We start from the raw sequence: 20,565 nt of genomic DNA, 5'->3' as shown, positions 1-20,565 counted from the left end.
TCGCATCATTCATCGTCTAGACGGACTGCATCTGGACCCGATCCTGGATAGCCATACGCAATCCACCGTTGAATCGAGCGACTTGCTGCGATTCAGTCTCGACCAAATTGTTACGCGCCGCCAGGCAGTAAAATTCTTCTGCGTATTCTCTCACCGACCGACTACCCTGTCGACAATTTTGAAATGGTTGGAATAATACCTGATCGTAATCGTTAGGGAGGAATCGAGCACGTAGTAGCTGCTTCATCCGCTGTCAGGTGCAGATTGGTGCTTTCGTCTGCTTGGTTCACGCGAGTTGCAGTTGTTCCCACCAAGCTGAAGCTCTTCCTTTCAACTTGTAGGCCAGAAGCTTAACCTTCTTTGCTTCATGGATGTTTATATAGTCGAAAAATCGCACAACTTTAGAAAGCCAATCGAGGAAATCCTTAATGTGTAGTTGACCATTGAAGCTAGGAATATCAACCTTCATCTTGAATTCTCGATCCGTTCGATCTACTCGATCGCCGCCATGTCTAGGGTGTTGGAAGATTATGTCATCGATTTCCTCCTCACTGGAGCCCCCTTCCTCAGGAATGACCCACTGCCGGTACTATCATGCGATCAGGGCGATTAATTGGGGTTGGAGGATTACCACCAGGAACACGGAGTTGCCTTAAGTTTTCTACCAAGAGATCCGCTATGCGGTCGATGGAAGCTTGCAGTACTTGCATAGCTTGCTGATTCTCTCGTTGCACTACTTTGAAAGCTGTCGCCGTTAAAGGTAAATTCCCTAGAGCACCGCCCATAAAATTGTTGCCCGACCCATTGTTAGAAGCCATCAATCCAAGGAGGAACCTCGCTCTGATACCAAACTGACGTAGAGGAGGACGTGAGGTCGAGCACCGTCTTCCTCAAGAGGATAACTATTCCGAATCCACGGAACTTCTCTGGACTCCTCACGAAAACTTCTCAAATCTAGGAGGAAAGAAAGCAGAAAATAGAAATAAATTCTAATAAATTCGAAATTAATTAATGAATGAGTAAAAATGAGTTCACAACCCTTTAAATGGGAGAACCAAGCAATGGAAAAGAAATCAGAATCAAACTACAACTAAAACTCCTAGAATTCATGACTTACTATAAATAGTAAACTTACTATTTATAGACGGTCATGACGTCTACTAGTGCGCAAGGTTTTCAGCCAAAAATAATAAGTGTCCTATTTGGCTTCACCAAACCATTCTCCTAATTATTCTAAGCTCTTTTCACGTTGGGCGCAACTCCTTAAGCCCGACGGACGAAGAGTTATAATCAAACTAAAACTTACTATTTATATTAAAAACGAAATTAAAACAGGAAAACAACAGTCAATCAATGGGTTTTTCGTAATTCCAGGCTGCGCAACCCAGCATAGCAAGGTTGGTTGGCTAAAGTAACTCGTTCTATCCCAAAATCATATATTTTATGTTAGATAACTCATTCCAGATTTCGAGATACGCCTGATCTAAAGTCCGATGGTCCGGATCACTTTTGTTGTCAACCGGGCCTTTTCTGATCCATCTTGACCATGAAACTGTCCACAACCCGCTCTACATCAGTCATCGATTTGGATATGGTATGAATCACCATACAACTATGCCATTCTATGGTTGAAAGAAGGTGGCCCACCAAACATAGCTGAATCATCAATTTGGAAGGCCTGGATTGACATACAAGTATTGCTGTCCTGATAATCTCCAACATGTAAACATTTTTTTAAATGGTGAAAATCTAGATTTATTTTTTTTCCGTTTAATGTGAACCATTGATCAATTTTAGAACTACCATTTTCTAAAGCCCCATGATCATATGGTTAGGATTGTTCAGGATGGGTAAGCATGTAATTTGGACCATCCAATTGATAGTCATATCAATAAGATCATATAGCCCAAAGATAGCTTCGAATTTAGGACCATCTTTGGGACCATGTTATCCAACAGGCTCAAGCAGAGTCTACAGACATAGTTCATATGGAAAAGAAAAGAATTAAATGCTCAAAGTGTTATAATACTCCAACATAAGAGTTCTATGATCAGCTATCTCCATCCAAGCTGAGGTCGATCTAGTAAACGGTTTGGATTAACAAACAATACATTATCCCAGATTGAATGGCTATAGTCACCAACTATCCTATAACTGTAGTGGTGATCGCGATGTATTCTAGCAAACCTATGGCTGGAATTAAAATACCAGCTGAAATGGTCCATCATCATTTACAGCTTCATAGGACTTGACTCAAAAAGCTTATGACAGTTGTATTAGGGTGAAATACAGAGTCTTGATGGAAATATACACCCAGAGATATCCATGTCCCGGTGTGAAATGGGACCCAGTTAAGTAGATATAGGTGTGACTCTGATGGGCAGTCTCCTTTTCATTTTGACCGTTGGGAAGTTGACAATGGAATCCTCCTCGGCCACCCATCTGCACGATGGAGATCAAGTGAATAAGGAAAAATATCAAGTGAACATGTAAAAAATCAAGTGAATCACGGAAGCATATGGTTAGATGGTTGGACGGTTGTGATATGCTTCTTGTCTAACACAACGGAGGCCACTGCTCGTTGACCCAAACCATTGAAATGATTGATCTCACCGAGGATGGGCCACATGCCAAAGATCCCCAAGAGCCGGAAGAATCTGGTTGTAGAATATGTCCAGCCTCTTCTGATGGAAACCATTGCCGTGTTTTCTTGTTAACCGTCTATTTGTTGGGCCGCCTAATGGAAGGGTTCGACCACTGAATCATGAGCACTGCACGCACAAACTGAAAGCTCCAATGGTCTTTTGTAAAAAAAATTCAACCCAGCATTTATAAAGTATAATACCCCAGCTAAAAACAATGCATGATTTTCATATTGGATTTTATCACTTTCATGCACAAGTATCCGAGCACTACACACTATGTACGTACATTGCAGGTGTGAGAGATCCAAACCATTTCCATCCATTGGGATCAATGATGAATGGACTGTGCCGTTAAAAATGACCTGGATTTGAATTTCAACCAACCATAATTGCCAGATATTTGATGACATGAAATGGACGAAGGAAAAAGGTTGGTTGTACATTCAAGGGACAAAAATTCTCGAGTTGGATGATGGGTTCCATCAGATGGCTGATTTATCCAGATACAGGTAAAGATGGGCACCAGCCGACTCGACCCACGTAACTCAACTCACCTAACTCGACTCATTCGGACGTGACTCGACCTGAACTGAATGGGTGAGTCGGTCTGAACCGAGTATGCTTCGCCCAATCCGAATTCAAACTGAGTCGAGTTCGAGTTATCCAGTAACTCGACTTGACCTGAAAGTTGATCTGATCAGACTCGACTCAATCCAAAACCATGTATATATATATAATAAAAAAAAACCCTAGTTTTTAAGTATCTCTAACCATATATGCCGCACCTGACCTCACGCCAACCTGTTTCCAAACTCTCTCTTCCTCCTTCATCATCCTCTTCCAAGCTCGGCAACCACCCACCACCACCACCCTCCTCCTCTCTCTCTCTCTCTCTCTCTCTCTCCTCTACACTCCCTCCCAACCTTCTCTTCCAAGCCGGATAGGCACCCATTACCATCACCAGATTCACCACCGTCCTCCTCTCTCCCCTCTCCACTCCCTTCCTCTCTCATCTCTCGATTTGAATTGGCGCCAACTTGAACTAACTCAATACTTTTTACCGGGTCGGACTCGGTCCGGATTAGTCCAGGCCAGACCCGAATTCGGATCGATTCAAACTACTAGACTCGGTACTAAGTTGAGTTGAGTTCAGGTCAGATCTATTTCAAAACCGGAGAGTCAGGTCAACCCTAACTAGGTCCACAACTCAAATCTAATGCCCAGCTCCAGATACGAGGGGCAACATGGATGGACATTCTGTTTGATAACTTGGATATAACAGCAGCAGTAGATCCTTCGAGCGAACGAGCATTACCTATGACGGGTGATGAAATGATGAAGGAAAATGGAAACTTCGAGTCTTGCGAGCTCCAAACCAGGACAAAGCCTTTGCCCACCGCCAAATGGAGTGAAGTTATTAGAGATGGATGCTTCTTTTCCCTGCAAACCAAAAAAACAAGAAATGAAAATAATAATAATAATAACAAAGCAATTACAACTTGCAACAAAACATGATTTTCATGTCAACGTGGTTCAGCAGTCCCATGCATGGACCTTTGAATGCGCAGACATACACGTGAGTTAACATGCATGGCACTTATTCACCAATGCACACGTACGTCATACGTGTAAATTGTGTGCATGGGCTATTACGTGCGTGCGGATGAGGTACTACCCCAGCCTGTTTGGAGCCAGTGACAGGTGGAGGCTAAGAGGGCCACTGAGGGCCACCGTGATGTATGAATTATATCTACACCCTCCATCCATTTTTCCATATCATTTTATATTATCAGACCAAAAATAAGGTTGATACAAGTCTTAAGTGGACCACACCATACGAAGCAATGTTGCTAAGGATGCCCACCATTGAAACCTTTTTAGGGTCCACCATGTTGTTTGCTTGCCATCCAACCTATTGATATGATCATATACACCAAGATGAAGTGAAAAAATAAATATAATCTTGATCCAAAACTTCTGTAGCCCCCAGGAAATTTTCAACAGTAGTAATTGAATCCCCACTTCGTGGTCTATTTGAGCCTTATATCTTTTCTAATTTTGGGCATGTTACCTAAAATGATATGTAAAAATAGATGGACGGTGTGGATAAAATTCATACATCTCGTTGGCCACTCAGTGCTCCTCCAGCCTCCACCTGTCCCGAGCTTGGAAAAGAGGGGGGGGGGGGGGGGGTAGTACCTAATCCGCGCCCTATTACGTAGTCATACGTGTAAAGTTGTGTGGGCTATTATCAGCTATGTATAGTTACTGTGTATAGCCCTTGGATCATACAAAAGCATACCAAAGGCAGACCCTACATATTCATATCAGTACGGTCTATAAAGAGGAATTGATAAGAACTAGAGAAATGGTTAGAGTGTTAGACTATCAATTACAAAAATCTCTTCATGAATGGAATATTTGCAATCGGTATGAGTGGTAGGATAGCTAAATAAATCTTTTGTAACAGATGGTCTAGCACTAGGAATCCAACTTAATTGCCCTTTTAATGGCTGCTTAAGGCAAGCCCACCTGCATGGGACCAAAACAGTCGACATCATGTGGGCAGGCAGTCAGATGCCGATCTGATGGGTGTCACTTGCACTGGACTGCTAATTACGAGCTTGGTGGGCCGGCATGACTCATTTCAATTGCTTGCAAACCAACTTCTCCCTAGATCACAGGTTAATAAATAATTTGATTAAAGCTGTCCACTCACTTTCTTTTTTTTACACACGCACACACACCACCACACACTCACGCCATGGTGGGATTTCACCACCTATGGGTACTCAAACCCTCAACCAGGTGTTGAAACTCCAAAGAGTCTACCACCGGAGTAAGAGTAAGGACCCAAGCTGTCCACTCACTTGCCATCTCCATGGATTGAATTGATATGGGTTCTCGTAATTCCCTTCGTCCATGTGAATGGAACTGAAGGATGCCAAGACACACCAGCTCTTGGGAATCAAATAACCTGAAATAACCATAAAATAGAGACAGATAAAATAAGTAACAAAACCACAGAGAGCAAAGGAGGATCCATTCCAATACACACCCATTTCGTGAAAGCAAGTATTTTTTTCAAAATAAAAAATAAAAAAAGCCTCTAAACATTGGGTCTATCTATGATTTAGGTTATCACACATAAGCAACTAAGCAAAGAAGAATAATATATATTATAGGAACCTTTAACAAATAATAAATGCAAGGCATCACCAAATAAATAAATCATTTCATGATTGGAAAAGGAGAAAATAAAAATCAGATTTGGGTGTGGAATAAATTAATAATATCCATGAAGTAACATTTATTCGTATATATATGTGTCAAACGATACGCATTATATCTCTGGAGCTTCTAAACCAACGTAAATACCTTTAATCTCCACATCCTTGAGAGCTTTTCTCCATACCCCATTGATAATATTCGCCATCCGTAGAGTTTCGTTAATCACCTGGAAAGAAAGAGACACAACCATAAAAAAAGGGAATTTTGTTCACGTGAATATTACAATCCATCATTATTCATTGCATATAACCAATAATTCATCACCACTTCCTGAATAGTCCATCAGTTACGATGGTTGCTATCTCAAGATCCTAATCAGAATGTAAGGTGGACGGACGCTATACAATACACTGAATAATGGTGGATTGCCTATAAACCTGATATTTTATCTTAATAAGAAACTAGTGTCCACACTCAATCTATAAGAAAATATTCCAAATGACTGCTGACCCTAGATAGTGAAACTTACATTTTGGGTAAATGGCAACGACATGTAATCAGTCCAAGTATAAGGTTCACCTGAATGGGTTTTCTCTCTCTTCAGCCTCGTATTCTCATCCTACGGGCACAGACATAAGAACAAAATCCTTCAAATTAACAGACCTCTATAATGAAAAAAAACAAACAAATGAACACAGTCAACAATGATCCAATGCACTAAGTGCATTAGAACTTCAGTGCATCTAGTTACCCTTTCTCTATGTTTGCAGTTCATATCATTGAAATGGACCATCCCATTTGGTCCAACCCACTCTTTCAAGGCCACCTTGAGAAAAATCACACTACTTGGGACAATACAAACCATCCTAGAAATAGTGTGCAAAATCAACCATCATGATCATTTGAAGAAAAACAGGATCATCATCAATCCGAAGCATAAACTTGGTTACTCCCAACTTGGATTGATTAAAGTCCTAAAGTACAGCATCAATCAGCTGATGATGACAACTGGATCCATGGCTCAGACAACAGACACTCGTATAAAATGAGGCCATCATATGAATGATTTGTATTGTTTGGCAGGTCCTTAAAAAATTATATAGATTTCCAGCATGTCCACATGCAACTAAGTACACCAGAGCTATTGCACCTAGTGCACTGGATTCAGTTTCCATATGCGTGCACACATTCAGATTGCATGCAAATGGCTGAGTGCATTATCAAGCACTCAATTTCCTTACAATGCATACATTTGAGGGTTGAGAAGTAATCTGGGTTACTGATTGAATAGCTTTTGTGATTTGAAATTGGGTGGTTAGAAAACAAAGGTCTGACCAACAAGCAACATTCAATGGCCAAATTCCTCTAATTGGCAACTGGGATCATCTAATTACCATGATTTGGTATGCGGTGCAATCGTAGTAGGGCCCAACAAATGAACAGTCTCTCAGACATGTGTGCAACGTGTAACAAGACATTAAAACTTTTTGCACCAGATCCTCTCACATGCGTGTGTGGGTGTGTTGTGTGCGCGTGTGCATATCCATGCATACACGTGCTACAGACTCTTATAAAATATATATAGTTTTATACTGAAATAACCTTTGATGGGAATGATTTATAACCTTTACCATTTAGTATTTTAGGCATTTTTTTTTGGAAGCAGTAGTGTTATAAAGTATCAGAATGCTTTTTGTGAGCTATTTTCTCTTGGAATCACCAATATTTTGATGTTTTATCAGTATATTTTGTTTATTTCCTTATTATGTCATTTCAGATTTATCTTATACGGTTTATCTGGGTTTTTAACGCAGCACTTGTGTGCCATAGGTATAAATTATTTGAGCCTTGACTGTGTATGTGCATGCATGTATGCAGACATAACATGTAAGCATATATATGTGTCTGTGTGTGATGAATATACCATTAAATCTTTTAGAGAAAGGGGGCAATCACTCAAATATTTCACCGCAAGGGTCATAATCATAGGCACTGAGTCCTCCCCCGGTATCATCATCTCTATTATATTTCCACAGATGAAGTCGATTGATAACTGCTGCTCGTTAATGTCGCATGTTTCATTCAACAACACATCAATGACGTCCATGACAGAATCCTTTTCAGTTCTCTTCATCTTCTCTTCCACAATACTCTTCACAAACTTCAACAATCTCTTCTTAGCCTGAAAACACCAAGAGAATGGAAATCCATTTCAAATTCTCTCTAACAAAATTGAATGATGAAAGAGAAACTTCACCTTCAATGACTTGTATAGCCTCGTCCCAGGAAACTTAACAGGCAGACATATCAAACCTTCAACAAATTCCTGAAATTCCCTCTGCAAAAACTTCATTTCTTCACCTGGACCAGTACTCATCAACGCCCTAACCAATACTTGAAACGTCATCTAATGCACAAAAACAAAAATGTTGAAGATTAGAACGTATAAGCATAACAATTGCTTTAGTTTGTTTTGGAATACTATATTTATGTGGTTATATGCCTAATAGTTTGGTTATGTCCTTAAGAAATGGAATGGTATTTCCTCCATGCAGATATCCATGTTATATGCCACAGCACTGATTTGATGAACCATGTTTCCTAAGCAGTGAAATTCTCCCCATCAAATGGACCAGCACAAATGTTTCCATCCATCCATCTGTACACCAACCAGCTAGAAACATCAACTGTCTAACGGGGAGCGGATTAGGTATCCATTCCCTTGTCTAACTAATGCAACTTTCACCACACGGACATATACAGTAGGGACCATTTATCAACTGTCCAGTGTACATGCGGCCAAAAAGCGCATATAAAGCTGGAATACCCAACTTGTAAAGACATTAGAGAGAGAGAGAGAGAGAGAGAGAGAGAGAGACACCCACATCTTTGGTTTCATCCTGCAGGTGAACCAACTGGCCTTCTTTCCAATTCCCAATTGATAGTTCAACACACTCCTCAATCTCTCGTGTTATCTGAGTCTTCAATTGGGGTGATTTCAAGAAGCTTCCTATGAGCCCATGCACTCTCCTTTGCAGATTTCCATTGATTTTCAATATGGAGGATTGGCCCAACAACTCAGTAACTGATTTCGGGTAGTAAGGGATGAAAGTCCTCCCATCGTTCCTTAAAATCACCTTGTTCACCTCAGAATCAGTGGAAATGATAATGGGTCTTCCCAAGAGATGAGATTTGAACACCTTCCCATATCTACAATGGAAGGAAAATATGCCAAAGGCTAAGCAACCATGAGAGAGAGAGAGAGAGAGAGACAGAAAATCTTATAACTAAGGAATTCACTGACATTTGGAGTGCATAACAACTTAAGAAAATAACAATGTTTTCATGGTAGAGAGCAAATCAAACTGAGTGGCATGAAAATATTTCCTTCTTTTATATACTTTTGGGGGATCAAGGGCCATAATTTCAATTAGACCATAAGTCATCTAGTTTTTTCTTACTACCACCACACACGTCTGTTGCAGTTCTTGATCTCTATTGTGCATGACCAAACCATTTAAAGTCTACTTTCCCTCGTTGTATTGCCATAATGATGTTATTCTTAAATTTCCTTGAATGAATTCATTTCTAATTCCATCGTCCCTTGTCTTGCCTCTCATCCATCTCAACATCCTCAATTCGGCTATAATCAGGTTTCCACGCCATTATCCAGTGGCTGGACTTTGTTTAGGCAGTATTTGACTCTACATCTGGAATAGGTTATGGGAGGTTATTTTGGTCTTTTCATTGTATTATAATTGGTTGTGTTAGACATATTTGATATTGCCCATGCCACACGTGGTTGGGCTATATAGCTAGATGGCCCCCTCATCTATTTATATAATGTTTGTATTAAATTTTTCTCTTTTACCCCTTACAGCCCATGTTAGGTTGCTAGGTTCATATAGGGGCATTTTTGTACATTTTTCTCTTCCTTGGTTGATATATATTGTTGTTTTCTTTAACAGTTTGACATAATGCAAACCTCACCAATCTGGAGTTTTGTTATGTGTGGTGATTTCTCTTTAGCTTTCTCCGAGACCTATCAAGAAATCAAAGCAAACGATCTAAAAGATCATATCCGGTGTTCAATGTTCTATGCAGTTTGTCACGACCCGCAATTCAGATACTGAGTGTGCACTCTCATAGCCGAGTTACGGTCCATGATTCGTACACTCAGTGTACTTAAATCAATGAGTCGCATCATTTTAATAGAAGCATAATATAATTTGAATTCTTTGTTCTCATTAATATCCATCAATACACTCATATCAACCACTAATCCATCCACAAATATTCACTACAATACATCCATAATAATCAAGAGTACAAACAAAAATATTTATGTCCACCCACTTGAGACTTTTATCAAGTCACCATTCAAAATCGTTAACGTATTCAAAAATTATAAAATCTAAATAAGAAGGTATTTTGAAACAGAAATGAGAATAATAATATGAAACACGTGTCCCATTTAATCATTCTATTAATATATCATAATAAGCTCGTCTTCGGTTAAATATGGTCATTGTTCCTATGGATCATCCACTGGTTTGGCCTCATGTTCTTGCTCTTGAGTCGATGTATCTGCTTCAATTCCATCTGTATGATTTTTCCATCAATAGGCCTAGTGAGTGAACCCATCATGATTCGTGCACAATACAATTAAAATAATACACACAAGTAAAGCATAATAGTCGAGCATAACAATAAGAAATACAGAGCAAATGATGCAATTAATGTGAATGATGTTGATGATGCATCAAGTGGGTATAAATAGAAACCATCCACTTGCTTAGGTTAGATATCGACAACCCACATATGCACTTGGCAGGCTTCTACCATTGGTAGGCATGGGCAAGGAAGGGTGGTTTTAAAAACAATTCCGACTAGATCTAGGTTAGATTCGAATATCGAAACTTCTTTTTTCTTTTTTCTTTTTTGCATCAAATTGAAGAATCGAAGTTCTTGGGCCTACTTTTATAAAATTTTAAAAAAGGTATAAAAAAAATTTATTATTTCTATATGGAATTCGGGTGCTTTCCTTTTTCTTTTTTTAAATTTTTTTATTACTACAAATATTTTCTGAAAATTTAAAAAAAAAAAAAGCTTTTATATTAGTTTTTACTAATTCTTGTTATGATGCTTGAGAAGTATTAAAAACTATGGATCTACTTAATTGTTAAAGATTTGGTGTTTTTTATTTTTATTTTTAATTTACGTAGGTATTTTTTGAAATTTTCATAAAAAATTTATTTTTTTTTCTGATTTTTATTGTGATGCTTAAGGAGTATTAGAAGACAATGGATATACTGATTTATTGAAGACTTGAGGGATTTTCCTTTTTAATTTTTTATTTACTTAGGTATTTTTTGAAAATTTCAGAAAAAAGTTTTAAATTAGTTTTTTTTTCTTTGGTATTTTCTAAAATTCTCAAAAAATAATTTTTAAACTCATTTATTTATTATCATTATTCTTGTTATGATGCTTGAGGAGTATTAAAAGACTATGGGTTTAATGATTTCACACATGCATTGATTAAAAAAATATTTTCTATATTTTATTTTTATGTTTAGGTTGATTTTTTTTGACATTTTCTGTTTTATTTTTAATTAATTTCAAAAAAAAATTATATTGGTTGATAGATAATCATATTAGCAAATATTATATGATATCAGTTTCTAACATATATCAATAATTTATACTAAGAAAAATTAACATCACACCCTACAGTAAGTCAATCCGTTGGGACAACATTCTTACCAAAGAATAGTTTGATACACCATTAAATACATTAGTTTAAAAAAAAATTAACCAATACAAGCTGGTTTTCTAATTAAAAAAATCTAACCAATACGGGCCGATTGGCCTGATACAATACGTGAGGCAGTATCGTACCATTTTTTACTGGACCAATAAGCCCATCAATACCAACATTTAAAATCATTAAGAAGAAGACCACTCTCCACCAACCAAAACATGTCTAATCCAAAGAACCAGTAAGAAAAGAAGAAAAGAGCTAGAAATAACCTAAAAAACTAAGAGATAAGCCTTAATAGGAAGTGAAATAGTTTTGGGAGTTCTCCATAAGTCAATGCTTGCTTGGAGAGAGAGAACTTTGGACAGTGTATCCAGTATGGATACGTATCGTGGGCGTGGAAAACCTATTTTCGCATCTCGTATATGGGCATGGAAAAAGCATTTCTACTTTCCAGTGGGTTCGACTGCCCAATGTGCAGACTTCCCAACCTCCAGCTCTATGATCATTGGGCGCAGAAAAATTAATTTTGCATTCTAGCATCAGCGGACTCTTGTCCATAAATCAGCTATATGCTAGCAAGTCACTCTCGAATCGAGATGGTTTAGCTTGTCTTGGATGGATAGGATGAGCCATCATCCTCAGGTTGGACAAAACTCGACCCAAAGTCCAAACTTTTGTTATCTTCACCGGATGGGTCACCTACATACAATACAAGATATTTAATGTAGAAAGCGTCTGTCATACAATTTTTATTTTTATTTTTAAATGCACAAGTATGTTTTATGAATGTGTATTTTGAATTTTCTTGAAACATGGTGTAATCATGAACAAAGATCTATTAGGGTTTTATATTTTTAAAGTTTAAATTCCATTGTGTTTCATTTAAAAACCCAATAACCCATGAGAAAACGAAGGGCATCCACCCCTCTTACACCTACAGAGGAGTTGAGAAAAGAGAAATCTCAAATTTTTATTAAAAAACCAATGCACAGGGATCTTTGCAGGAGCCTACTTATTAGCAAACCACAAGACTCGTTTCCTATGTAACTTACTCCAATGCAAGGGGAAGGCCTCTCTTCACCAACCCAAAAACATGTCTAATTCTAAGAAACAACAAGAAAAGAGCTAGAAACAGTCTGAAATAAACCAAAAGATAAGTCAGAAAAGGCAGTAAATTAGTTTTGCGAGTTGTCCATAAGTTGGTGTGTGCTTAGAGAGACAAATTTTGGGATAGCTTATGCGGTAGGATACGTCTCGTGGATGTGGAAAAACTATTTTCACTTACTAGAGATGGGCACATAAAAAAGCACTTTTGCATTCCAAAGGGTTCAACCACATGATGTGTAGACTTCCCATCCTCTAGCCTTGTGACCACTAAGCACGAAAAACTATCTTCCTATTCTATCATAGTTTCGATGATGCATTGAGATGCTATTTCTGTGTTCCAGCACTGCGTTCATCCTGCCCGCTAGGCTTTCTTATGGGCTTGTACAATCTAGCTCTACCTTACAATCAAGTTCATTAGTCAGGTTGTACTCTTGTGCTGAGTTTTTCAGCCATCCCATATTGATGATCTGATGGAGAAATGTGAGCCATAAGTTGATCTTGTCCATTTGCTGACTTATCCATAGATCGGTTAAACTTACAGGCTGCTCTCTGAACAAAATGGTCTAGCTTATCTTGGATGGCCAAGATGACCCCATCACCTATCTACAAAACAAGTTCCATTACTTAGGATGATTTAATTTGATTTATAAGTACCACTTGTAGAATTTCTAAGTGAATATATAAACCATCACACTACAAGAGAATCAAAACTCTATTTTAACATCCCTTGCCCAAAACACACCTTTAACTGCAACAACCATTTCGACGTGAAAATTGTATGGATGATGCACTGGCAATATTGATACATTGGCAATACAAGCGACACCTAAAATTTACATAGTTGAAAATATTGGTGATACATTGGCAATTTTTAGCGATGCGTCGCCGATGCCTAGAATTTCTGATACTACCAGTGTTATTGATATCACTACTAGCATTATCGGTATCATTGAGCTGGAGATAAAAATAATATCGGAGATATTTCGATAATATTGGGGATACTTTGAACAATGAATGCATACCATTAGCATTGTTCCAAGTATTGTCGATATCATCAATCATATCGCCAATATTATCGGTATCGCCAGCTCATCGATATCGATGACACTGGTAGTATCAAAAATTCCAAAGTATCGATGATATATTGCCAAGTATCGCCAATGTATCAATATCACCATTTAAAAAAAAAAAATTTATGTAAATTTTAGGTGTCACTTTTATCACCAATGTACTGGCGTTATTTCAATAATATCATCAATGTATTGGTATCACCAAAAATCTGTTTATTCAAAAAAAAATCATTTTGATTTTTTTATGGGTGCATATTTGTATGTGGAAATGCATGTCTACATGTGTGTATATGTATGCGTACATGGATGGACAGATGGATGTAAGCATAGATGGATGGATAGCTGGATCGTAAAATGGATAGTTGGGTGGATGGATTATTGGATGGATAGATGGATGGAAGTTGGATGTATATAAATGTGTGTATATGCATGCATGGATGGATCATGCATGTGTGTATGTGTATATGTCATTGTATGTATGTATCTATGCATGTATTGATGGTTGGATGGGTCATGAATATGTGTTTGTATGCACGCACATGCATGCATGGATGGATAGACCCACCATTTTCCCGTGCTTCTCCCATGTTTCCCATAGTCAACAATACATGCTTTTAAATTGTAATTGAATTAACCATCCATTTTTAGCCATCCTAATGAGTAGACTTGCTTCTTCTTTTTCTTTATTCTTTATTCTTTATTCTTTTTACTGTGGTCTTCTCATGGCGAGGCCCACCTTATTACCACTCAGATGTCCTATAAACTTGCCAGTGTTGCATGTTGCGTCATGTAATGATGTTTGCAGTGAATGTGCAATGTGTTGTTAGCAAACCTCTAATTCCTATCGCACTTTGTCATGCAAGTTGTTTATACACTGGTACAGTATGAATACAATATGCAGGCATCAACGGTACTGCATGTGGTTTACATGTAACTGATCAAATTAAACAGCCGAATTGTGACACCTACAATAGATGGTCACCACCTCAAAATATCATTTTATTATATGAAACATGCATGTGATGGACCAAAAGGTTAGAAAAGAAGAAACCCTCATAATACAGTAATGAAACAACAATAAACTAATGAAACAACATTTTGTGACTGACTGGCCTTGCTTGAATAAGCAGCTTAGCGCAGCTCTAATTCCCAAAATCACTTAAACAAGTTTTAGATGTGTGTTTGGTTAGCATACATATTAATTTCTTATTAAAAAAACAATTGTGAGAAAATAGCGCTTTTTTCCTTTTAAATGACTATGGAAACTTCTTCTTTTTTTGACGGGACTAGGAAATACATCAAAGAACGTTTTTGCACTAAATGGGCGACCTTATTTGAGTAGAGTAGAACGGAAACAGATTGGCTACTGCCCCTGTCACCAGCCAATGGCTGCTGGTCGGTGCTCTGTGGGCCCCACCATGATGTATGTGTTTCAACCATGCCGTCGATCTATTTTTCTAAATCATTTTATGGTATGATACCAAAAATGAGGTATATCCCAATCTCAAGTGGACCACATTACAAGAAACAATGTTGAATGAAAGTCTACCATTAAAAACTTTTTGGGGGGCCATAAAAGTTTTGGATCAAGCTAATCTTTGTTTTTCCCCTTCATATGGGTCTGTATGACCTAATCAACAGATTGGATGTCAAATAAACAGTACAATGGGCCTTAGGAAGATTTTCATTTTTAATGGTGGATATCCAATCACTATTCTTTCCTGTGGTGTGGTCCACCAGAGATTTATATCCCACTCATTTTCGGGATCAAGCCTAAAATGATCTATAAAAATGGATGAACGGACTGGATGAAACACATACACCAGGCTGGTGGCAGGGGGAGTAGCCAATCTGAGTAGAACACGTTTTAGTGCCTGTGTGTACATTACACATGTCAGAGAGATCAGGGTCATTAATAAGGCAGGGCACACCGTCCACATGCCATGTACTAGGGAAAGTTATTAGAGATTTTACAAACTATAATTAAGATTCTTAATTTGTAATCAGATTTTGTAATATTTATACCATTAATTTTAGATTTAGCTTATTCTAAAATTAGGTATGTACATCTTCGTACTAGAGTCTCTTCATTGTATTTTTTGAACAATTAAAGCCTCTTCATCGTCAATGAAATATACAAAGAATTTCTCCATTTCTCCTTTCCATTATCAATTAAACATATACAAGTAATTTAATACACTATTTTGCTATTTTGTAGGGAGAGTTGTTCTTATTTGTTCTTGTTCTGATTGCTAGATATTCACTATTTACACACATCCTGCTAATTTTGACAATATGCAATAGTAAATAGTGGTGCAACATTTACATAATAGGAACCCATCCAAATCCTAGCACTACTACTACTACTACTACTACTACCACTACTCCGTTAGCTCACTCGAATCAACTCGGAAAAGCTCGACTCGATTTGGATCGAAACTGTGTTTGAGCCGAGTCGAGCCAGTTTTTTTGAGCTCGAAAAATTTCGAGTCGAGTCTGAGTTGGACCAAGCTCAACTCGATCTTGAGCTCGAACCCAACTCGGTTCGGCTCGACTCGATTTTTTGACTAGGTATATATATATTTCAAAATATTTATAAAAAAAAACCCTAACCCACTCGAGTCTCGGCTGTTCTCCAGTGCCCAACATTAAAAACCCTAACCCACTCCATCCGTCCAGCAGCGGCGCCCGACCCAGACCCTATCAATCTCTCTCCTCTCATCTCTCTCTCTCTCTCGCTGTTCTCCAGCGCCCGAATGGCGACCGACGACCACTCTCCTTTTCTCTCTTTCTCACCGTTCTCCAACGCCCGAACGACGACCGACAACTACTCTCCTATACTCTCTCTCTATTCTCCAACGTCCACTTGGACCACCAACAACTGAAAGGTACTCTCCCCTACTCCTCTCCTCATCTCTCTATTCTCCAGCATCCGTCCGATTAGCGGACCCCACCCGACCACTGGCCTGGTGGATATGGCCCAATCGGACGGTCAGACCCCACCCAAAAACTTGAACTCGAACTTGAACTTGGCTTGAACTCGACTCAAACTAGACCGAATTATTGACTGAGCCGAGCCGAGCTGCCAATCCAGGCATGATGACCAAGCCGAGCTGAGGTATCTTGCTGGCCGAGTCGAGCTGAGCTGGGCAAAGCTCGACTCGAATCGACTCATGTACACCTCTACTGATAAATACACCCACCCTTAAAATATTAGTAATACAATGCTACAAAGTAGCACTAGTATCTTACCGCAAATAAAAAATGAAATGTTGTATTTATCAATCACATAGAGAGGCCAAAATCAATTCCATTATTACTATAAATGTTGTTGGTACTATTATAGTTATGGAGGATTAAGAGAAGAACATGTTATTATTGGATGAGATATTATATAACTATAATGCCACCCTAAAAACTACACATGGGAAAATCACAAACCTTCAATAGGTGGCCAAAAAATAGACAGTTAAGAAATAAAATACACACCAAAAAAAAAAAAAAAATCACATTAAAACAAGAAAAGGACCACACATTAAACAGCAAAATTCTCAGGTATTTAGGTTCACAGGCCACTGATGGTGAGGCCCATCATATCCGCGTTCCAGATAATAAATCTGTTTAAAACCATTAAACTACCCAGTTTTAGTCTTCTCAATATGATCACAGATTCATTATGGGTTTTTTGGGAGTGTGAGTAGTCTGAACGTTAAAACTGGAAGGCACGCCCTGGTGACTGATTTTGTTGCCCACCGTGATGGAGATGACTCGTCCGAGTCGACTAGGTTTTCAGAACGATTTTTACAGGAGTGATGTGCAATGCACCGAACTAAGAGAATTTAATTAACGACCTAAAGACAAAAACCTCAAATACAAGAACACATACCAAGACCATGAGGTTTCTAAAATGATTTTTCAGGACAAATATCACCAGTTTGAGGGACAAAACCAAAAGCACGTGTAGTTACTTGGTGAAGAAAGTCCACAACGTGTGACTTTCATTCGCTACAGAAACGAGACGGAGTTTCCAGAGAGAGAGAGAGAGAGAGAGAGAGTCATTTCAGTTGAAAGCATGAAGAGCCCATGTAACTACGCTTTCATTTCCCGCCTGCAGAAGCAATGAAGGGACAGTGTCTAGTACACGTCGCTCTCTTCTTGAAAAAAATAACACACATGCTCTTACGGAGGTTTGACAATTCGTACGCATGCAGGAAGCTACTCCACACATGGCATCCATTACCTCAAAATCAAGTCGTCGAAACATCATCTAGTTTAGATGGGGTATCGCTCAATCCCAACCTCTTATTAATAGCCACTTTTTTGACACCGACAACTTGAATATTTTCGTTTTGGCCGTTCATTCGATGGCCTACTAATGGGGCGGTTACTATCATCTACTTCGTACGTTTTATATCATGTTTCAACCACAACGCGATATTATACGAATGGATTGGATTGAGCCACGTATAGTCATTTCAGCCAGCGTGCATGACAAGAATATATTGCGAATCTTGCAAGAGTTTGATGATCCACACACATGCATCGAGCCGTTTACATGTGGCACGCATGTAACTCCTTGCAAACGTCGAAATCGTGAACCCACTTTATAATGGCACATAACACAGAATTGATAATGAAATAATATCATAAGCGGCAGATTGGCGGACCTCTAGTTGTAAAAAAATGAAAATCATCAACGGTACACATTCAACAAACAAATGTCCATCAATCAAAGGTCACGATGATTCAATGGTTCTGATTTTATGCCCTGTCCCATCTGTAGTGAAGCACCGAATTGGAAGGTTTAGATTTTATCTACATGATTTCCACGTGTGTGATTTCGGGTGCATCTTCATATGCAGCCTATACTAATACGCATATCGAATCACTCAATGTATGATACTTGTGGCTACGTGGCCCAAGATGTGGGGTCCACCGTGATGTATGTATTTTATCCACGCTGTCCATCCGTTTTTCCAGCTAATTTTAGGGCATGAGCCCAAAAATAATGCAGATCTAAAGGTCAAGTGGACCACACCACATTAAACAATGGGGATTGAACGCCCACCATTGAAAACTTCTTGAGCGACACAAGGGTTTTTTTTTTTTTTTTTTTTTTTTTAATATCAAAGCTTGTATGTGTTTTCCCTTCATCAGGATCTGTGTGACCTTATGAACAGGTTGGATGCAAATAAAACATCACGGTGGGCCCTATTAAGTTTTCAACGGTGAGCGTTCAATCCACACTGTTTTCTGCGTGGTCCACTTGAAATTTTGATCTGCATCAATTTTCAACTTACACCGTAAATTGAGTTGGAAAAACGGATGGACGGCGTGGATAAAACACATACATCACGGTGGGCCCTACAGAGCTTGGACCAGGTCGTGCCACAGGCAATCCGCTTCCTGAGAAATTGTACCGCATCAAGCACCCATCTACAGTACACGTGCCACGCATGCGGTCCTTGTGAGCTCTCCAAATTGTTTGCCCCACTGCATACGTTGCGTCGTCAAACTATCACACTGATCGAACGCTCCCATGCTTTGAACGGTTTAGATTCAATGCAAGTAAGGACAGGCCAACCGGTATGATGCTGAGTCTATCCCCATCATTAGTGGGACACACAATCTGTACAAACATCTCACGTTTGACACGTGTACGTGTAACGAGTACATGCGTATGGAAATCATTATTCATAGCCCTTAATTTCTCGGCAACTTATCATATCGGGAGAAATCATAATATCGAGATAAATAAGGTTGCCTTGGTAAGATGAACGGAAAATTGGGTCTCGCTTCCATGAGAGGAAGGCAGAGAGAGAGAGAGAGAGAGAGAGGGGCATACAGAGATCGGCGCTTGTCCATGAAACTGACAGGGCGAGAAGTGTGACCAGAAGCAATGAAGTCGAGAGTCTCTCCTATAAAAGGCCAGCCCATGCTACCGTTGGGAATCCCAGATCTTTCACCATTCATCTCATTTTTCTTTCTCCACCAACAAAGCCAGCACCATCCAAATCCCACCAAAACCCAAACGCCCATCACCCAACTCATTTTTCTCTACTTACAAGTCCACCAAACACCTCTTTCTCAACAATCCAAGAATATTATATTAGATTATATTAAGATGAATAGATAGACATACATATATAGAGAGAGCCCAAAATCAAAACCAAATATATTATATGTATGTTGTAGAGAATTTCAGGAACCCATCAACCCAACAAGTGTCTTTGAGAGAGAGAGAGAGAGAGAGAGAGAGAGACCACAATCAAAACCAAATATATTATCTGTGTGCTTGTAGAGAGAGCCTCAAGAACCCATCAACTGAGAGAGAGGGGCAGGGCGATAGCGAGTCCACTCCCACCAACCAAGAAGAGAGTCTCAAGAGCCCATCGACCCAAAGAACGGAACACATTACCATATGAATTGTATCTTTGCGAGAAAGAGATTCGGAAAATCTGTCTCCCACGCTTTCAATTAATGCGAGGCTATTATAGGTGCCTAAAATCCTCACTGCTGATTCACGTTGTCTGACTCTATTAGGCTTTTGTAGTTAATACGCAGTTATCGGATTTAAACCCCTCCAAACCTACCCACACAACCCTCTTCTGTCCCTTGCGTTGGATGCTAATTGCCTATGCCCTCTCTATGTTGCCTACGTGGCTGCATGGTCCGATATCCAGACTGTCTTTGACAGTCCATATAAAATTTTCAACCATCTGTCTTTCACACCCATTCCATTTCAAAAATT

The 20,565-nt window shown here is 38.9% G+C and overlaps 1 protein-coding gene across 5 annotated transcripts; it reads right to left on the bottom strand.

Annotated features, from left to right (window-relative positions):
- Positions 1 to 2,009: 2,009 nt before the first annotated feature.
- On the bottom strand, positions 2,010 to 20,354 carry LOC131233238 (3-epi-6-deoxocathasterone 23-monooxygenase CYP90C1). Of its 5 annotated transcripts, none has more exons than XM_058229880.1 (9): positions 19,660 to 20,351; positions 8,762 to 9,086; positions 8,134 to 8,283; positions 7,801 to 8,058; positions 6,406 to 6,495; positions 6,024 to 6,102; positions 5,516 to 5,622; positions 3,961 to 4,085; positions 2,010 to 2,442 (listed from the first exon to the last, which is right to left on the bottom strand). In XM_058229880.1, the coding sequence occupies exons 1-9, from the start codon at positions 19,863 to 19,865 to the stop codon at positions 2,352 to 2,354; spliced, it is 1,431 nt and encodes a 476-aa protein (XP_058085863.1). In that variant the 5' UTR covers positions 19,866 to 20,351; the 3' UTR covers positions 2,010 to 2,351. The 5 variants fall into 5 exon arrangements, with proteins under 5 accessions (XP_058085863.1, XP_058085864.1, XP_058085868.1 ...); XM_058229881.1 differs by having other exon boundaries at positions 7,846 to 8,058; XM_058229883.1 differs by lacking the exon at positions 2,010 to 2,442 and adding an exon at positions 2,458 to 2,737 and having other exon boundaries at positions 19,660 to 20,354.
- Positions 20,355 to 20,565: the final 211 nt, after the last annotated feature.

Source organism: Magnolia sinica, chromosome 18 (genome assembly GCF_029962835.1).
Source record: "Magnolia sinica isolate HGM2019 chromosome 18, MsV1, whole genome shotgun sequence".
Lineage (NCBI taxonomy): Eukaryota > Viridiplantae > Streptophyta > Magnoliopsida > Magnoliales > Magnoliaceae > Magnolia > Magnolia sinica.
Note: the sequence above shows the minus strand (reverse complement) of the source record. Positions and strands in the feature narration are given on the sequence as shown.

Coding starts and splice junctions, on each gene's coding strand:
- LOC131233238 (XM_058229880.1), bottom strand. CDS start 19,865: ATGAGTTGGGTGATGGGCGTTTGGGTTTTGGTGGGATTTGGATGGTGC. Junction 8,059..8,133: donor GGCTATACAAGTCATTGAAG/GTGAAGTTTCTC, acceptor TGGTGTTTTCAG/GCTAAGAAGAGATTGTTGAA. Junction 4,086..5,515: donor TCAATCCATGGAGATGGCAA/GTGAGTGGACAG, acceptor TTTGGTTTGCAG/GGAAAAGAAGCATCCATCTC.